Source organism: Ostrinia furnacalis, unplaced genomic scaffold (genome assembly GCF_004193835.3).
Source record: "Ostrinia furnacalis isolate ACB-3 unplaced genomic scaffold, ASM419383v2 OfSCF1918, whole genome shotgun sequence".
Taxonomy (NCBI): Eukaryota; Metazoa; Arthropoda; class Insecta; order Lepidoptera; family Crambidae; genus Ostrinia; species Ostrinia furnacalis.
Genome location: NW_021132157.1, coordinates 797,555 through 802,879, shown reverse-complemented (window position 1 = coordinate 802,879; position 5,325 = coordinate 797,555). Strand labels below are relative to the sequence as shown.

The following is a 5,325-nucleotide window of genomic DNA, read 5'->3' as shown; positions in this document are numbered from 1 at the left end:
ATTTGATCTACTTAGTATGAGATTCGATAGGCTTTTACAATATATTTTTCTGACGTATAGAGTGATATAACACAGGTTAAAATGTTTGATCAAGTTTTAAATTATTTCACAGTAAGGGCCCATGCACACCAAGCATTTTCAGGAACCGTTTACGCGCGTTCCGCGATCGTGCATTTGCTGCGCTGCTGAATTAGATTGCTTTACTGCATAGCATTGATTGCGATAACATCGCGTACACAGCACGTTCCATTTGCATGAAACGCGCGTCAACTGTTCGCGGTGAACATGGCCCTTAATGAACTTTAACCTTGTTATGGACCTCGTAACAAAATTGCATCACAAAATTGCTTAAAATTCGAATTTGGCGAAAAACGCCGATAGTTGCTGAAGATCCTTCAGAGTTTGGACTAACGCGCTGGCGTTACTTGAAATCAATTTAAGTTATGTTTTTTTTAAACAGGATTCATCAGCTGCCTACGATGGGCTTTGACAACCTGAACTCTTTGGAAACCCTTAACCTTCAGAACAACAAGCTGCAGCACATTCCAGAGGAAATTGTAGAGCCTATTTTGGATACTCTTCGGGTTGTCGATATAATGGGTGAGTATGATTTTGCTGAAACACGATTACTCAATTGATACCATGAAACTAATGTTAGGTAACTTTAATAAGGTATTTTAAAAAATTAATTTTATAAGTCTTACGTTTTCGTCATTAACTAGGTAAATTAATAATACTCGAATTTCCTAAAAATGATTTTCTTAAATTTTGTTTTCATGAATGTTATAATTTTACTCACGTTGAGTAAAATTATAGCTGTCATGAAAAGATAAAATGTACCTACTTGTACTTTTATTAATAACCGGCCTATTGTATTATTGAATGAAGGTAAAATTCAACAGTAGTGTGCCTTACTCGTCGTATTGGATTATAATTATATGTATTGTCTATTGAAATGCTTTGACCTTTGCGATAATATCTTCAAATAAGTAATATTGGGCAAACACATCACTGTTATTTTTATTGAATGCTTCGATAAGAAATAAGTAGTTGATATTTATTTATGTATTTGTTTAGATAACCCGTTGATTTGCGACTGCGAGCTGGCGTGGTACGAGGCCTGGCTCGCCGGTCTTAGGGACCGCGACGACGAAATGATGCAGAAGAAGCGAACCGTCTGCACCATGCTCAACGAACACAGAGAGTACAGCGTCGCCAAGATGCCTCTAGAAAAGATGAGCTGCAAGAGGAAACCCGCCTACGGACGACCCTCCTCTGCAACAACCAACACATGCCACGCCATCAGCATCGCAGCCAACGCACTTCTCGTTGCCCTTAACCGAAGACTCTAGAATAACCATTAATTTAACCCTTCTTTAGTCCTATTTCAGTTACGCGAAGACCAACATTCGGGCTAGCTGTGGCCGGATAGCCCGAACAGAAAGCCTTCGCCACGTAATTTCTGTTCAAACTTTGTAACGTAATGAATTTGTGCAATAAATACGATACATATCAATTTTGGGCTGATAAAACAAAATAGTTGTATATTGGAGCGGTAGCTTGATAAGGAGTGGTCTAAAGTCGAGTAAATTAGTGTGATACGGTATTTTTACATATTAGAAGACCTCTTACGGTATGCCTTACCTTAGAGTAATGTACCAAGAAGTAGGTGGACACGTTGATTACACCAATCGTTGATAAGTATCACTGGGGAAGTGTCTAAATTTTGTAATATAGAGCTTCGAGAAGCTAAATTAAATAACAGGAAAATAAATTCGTGTTATCACGAATAATTGGTCTTTTTTTAGCACAAACTTTTAGTTTGAAATTTACAACGCCCTTGATATTGAAATTTTAATATTTTTTATCATTTACCCCCGCCTTTACGATTGTAATATAGTAAGCTTTTATGCATTTACGATGTTGACTATTATAATATTATATCTATAATTCTAAGCATAAACGAGTATGAGGTGTTTTAAGCTATATTTATGTACAATTTACATCTATCTCCATCGTGTTAACACTGTTGTTAAGATTTTACTCTTCGTTATAATTTGTTATATACCTTCGTTTATTTTAAGATCTTGACGGTTTCATTTACTGACTCTACAGTGCTTCCGTATGCTCTACTCTATTTTATTTTTTACAGACTTCCACTTGAAGAGTAATAGGGAAAAATTGAGTAGCAGAATAAGTTTAGCGCCATTTTCTAAATTGCTTCACAAAAGTCGATATGCGTTATTCTAAATTAAATAGAAACTGCGATGATGTTCGATTCGATGTAGACTAGGTGTAGGTAGTTAAGTGTTAGGTAATTTTGTCGGATTAAATATGTTGATACGTTGTCACTAGTAAATTTCTTGATATACTCTAAGAGGTAATTTTGTGAGCCTCCTTGGTTCAGATTTGTTTAAACAAAGCGTTTATTCGTAAAGCTTTCATGAGCTATGTTATTTTTGCTTTACTAATTTTCTTTGATAGGTAATGTTTCGCAGTAATTAAATTGCTGTTAAAATTTATCGATATTAGGTAGTCGAGTAATAAATGTGACTTTAGACATCGTTTGCTAGCCTGATCATTTTGCAAGTTTAATTATAATCTATTTCAACGTCGCCAAAATAATAGGTACTCAATCAAATTTGACGCGACATAATATTCAACAACAAAATAATTGATAGAATACAAAGCTATCATTTGATGCATTAGGCAAGAACGTGTGAAAGTGATAAAATGTAACCAAAAACATATCCCTTAGCCTTTATGTGTAAGATGATAATATTTATGAATGTGCTAAAGAGAGAGATAATGGTAACCAACATTGAATTTTGGGGTAAAATAATCGATAATACTCAGGTATTTTCGATTAGAATTGAAGGAATTTGGAAGACCAATTATAATACTTTTTCTTTGTCCTCTTCCTTCTCTAGGGTCATCAAAGTGTGAATGAGAAATTTGAATGTATTTGAAGTATGAAAAAATGCTGTCGAATGTGTGTAGGACGCGAGATCGAATACTTTGTATTCAATTTACACATGTTTACACATTTTTTATACACTTCCATTTTTTCATGTTATCTTGATATTTTCACTTATCAGTACACAATTTACACGTTTCAGTAGAATATTGCACAATTATACACGTATAATTAATATATTACGCACATATATAATTATAATCATAATATTAAGAAGCAGAGTCGAAGTAACCTGATAATTAAGGAAATCTCATTATATACCGTCTTAACAAAAATTGTAGTGGAAATATTTTATTCTATATCATATTTTGGTGTTAAATGTCGTGTTACATATTTAATATGTGGAATATATTTACTGCTTCGTGTCTATTTAGATATAATCTGACGCAAGTTAAAATTAAGACTGTCGCATAGTTAGAAGAATTGGATAAACGTGTGTATCTTTTACATCATTATACAAGTTTCATAACATATTGTAATGTAATATTATACATTTATATTCCATTTTCGACATGGAAATAAAATGGGAACCAGCATGAAACATATCGGGTAGGTGGGGAGCTTACGATGAAGTTCCCACTGGCCAATATCTGCATATCAATATAGTAATAAGTCATTTTAACCTTTACCTATATATCTATAATTGTTGTGTGTTGTATAATATATTATTCACTGTTGTACTACTCATTGTTGTAGCATGAATGATATTGGCTTAAAACTGTTGTAGTATTCACTCTTGCTATAAGTATATCTCGTTATTTATTTTGTGTTTGTGACGTTATTATTTGTAATTATTAATGTGGTCTTCTTTGATCTTTCAATCAAGATTATGAGAATATGTAATAAGTAGATTTTATTACTAATGTTACGTTTTACCTATTCATCACAATAATTAATCGAAATTGTTAAAAATCAGACGTTTTGAATGGTCGTTTCGTGGTTTTTAAAGATCTAAGTATATACTCATAGATGGGTATGATTGTATTAGAAAAATGAGAGTTTGATGATGGAGATTGTATTTATATGATGCTCATAATACGTTTAAGATCCTGAATTAGACAATTGTAGAATCATGAGTATTTTAAATCGAATGGTAACGACAACGGCAGACCAAAGTGAAAATTTACAGTCAGTAATTTAGACAGTTCATTGGGAAAGTTAACACCACGAATCTAAGCTAAGTAATTTGTATATTCTTCTGTATTTGTCTGTTAACCCGAGTTTATAGTCACATTTATTATTTAAATAAATGTAATTGTAGGTAATCTAACTCTGTAATTGAGATTTTACCGTAAATGTGTATTTATTTAATTTCAGTTCAAATATAAAAATAAATATAACTCAAACTTGTGTTTTATTTGCTTACGTCACTCCTGAAAATAATATTGTAGTCTATTTATACGAGTAGGTACCTATGAAGAGACATAATGCTCATGCAGGCTATCTATCGGTAACCCTTGTGATTTTGTGTCATTTTTTGGAAGATTTGTAAAATATTTAAGCATTGTAGCCAGGTTAGTTAGGTATGGTGATAATACAAATAATATCAATGGTTTGCTTTTGGTTCAAAATCCTATCGTTTTTTTGTCCAAAAATGTTTGAATACCTTATACAAAAAAGTAAACAGAAAATTGGCCTACAAAGATTCAGGACTCAATTGCTTCAATAGTTTTGTTAAAAAACAACTAATGATATCGAAATATTAATACTTAATAGCCTCAAATTTGTTTAAAATTAACGTTACTTAATCAGTTTAAAAATAACCAACTGTACGGTAAACCTTATTAATTAGTTTGGAGCTAGTTAGTGTGGTAATCAATGAAAACCGCAGCATGTTAACCAGGTCGATAGTCCATTAGCGAGGGGCAGGTACAGCCGATTGCACGTCGAACAACCCCGGAAGTGCCGGCGAAATATTAAATGAAAGGCTAAAATGTACCTCATCATTTCACCCATAGGACGTCCACTGCTGAAAATAGGTCTCCCCCAATAATTTCCATGTTGATTGATTGGTAGCGGCCTGTGTCCACATTAATCACATTAATATTATAGCTGACACCCTGGATTAACACACAGGCTACATTTTACTGTGGGAAAACCGCGGGTAACCACGTGGGGGAAAGATTGGATTGTTTCTTTTGAATAGGCTCCAAAACTACTGGACCTATTTGAAAAATTATCTCATCATTAGAAACATAAGTACATTATCCTTGGTAAACATAGGCACAAAATAACATATCTTCAAAAAAGCTGGTACGAGGTTTGCCGGATCAGCTAGCGATTTTATACATATTATGATGTGGGCAGTTTAGTCCAGTAGAATTAGCTTTTAAATCGGAAATAATTCC

At 33.2% G+C, this 5,325-nt stretch overlaps 1 protein-coding gene across 1 annotated transcript; it reads left to right on the top strand.

Annotated features, from left to right (window-relative positions):
• Nucleotides 1–460: 460 nt before the first annotated feature.
• LOC114354118 (leucine-rich repeat LGI family member 3) lies at nt 461–4,127 on the top strand. The gene is made up of 2 exons (XM_028306378.1): nt 461–600; nt 1,078–4,127. The coding sequence occupies exons 1-2, from the start codon at nt 480–482 to the stop codon at nt 1,350–1,352; spliced, it is 396 nt and encodes a 131-aa protein (XP_028162179.1). The 5' UTR covers nt 461–479; the 3' UTR covers nt 1,353–4,127.
• The last annotated feature ends 1,198 nt before the right edge of the window (nt 4,128–5,325 follow it).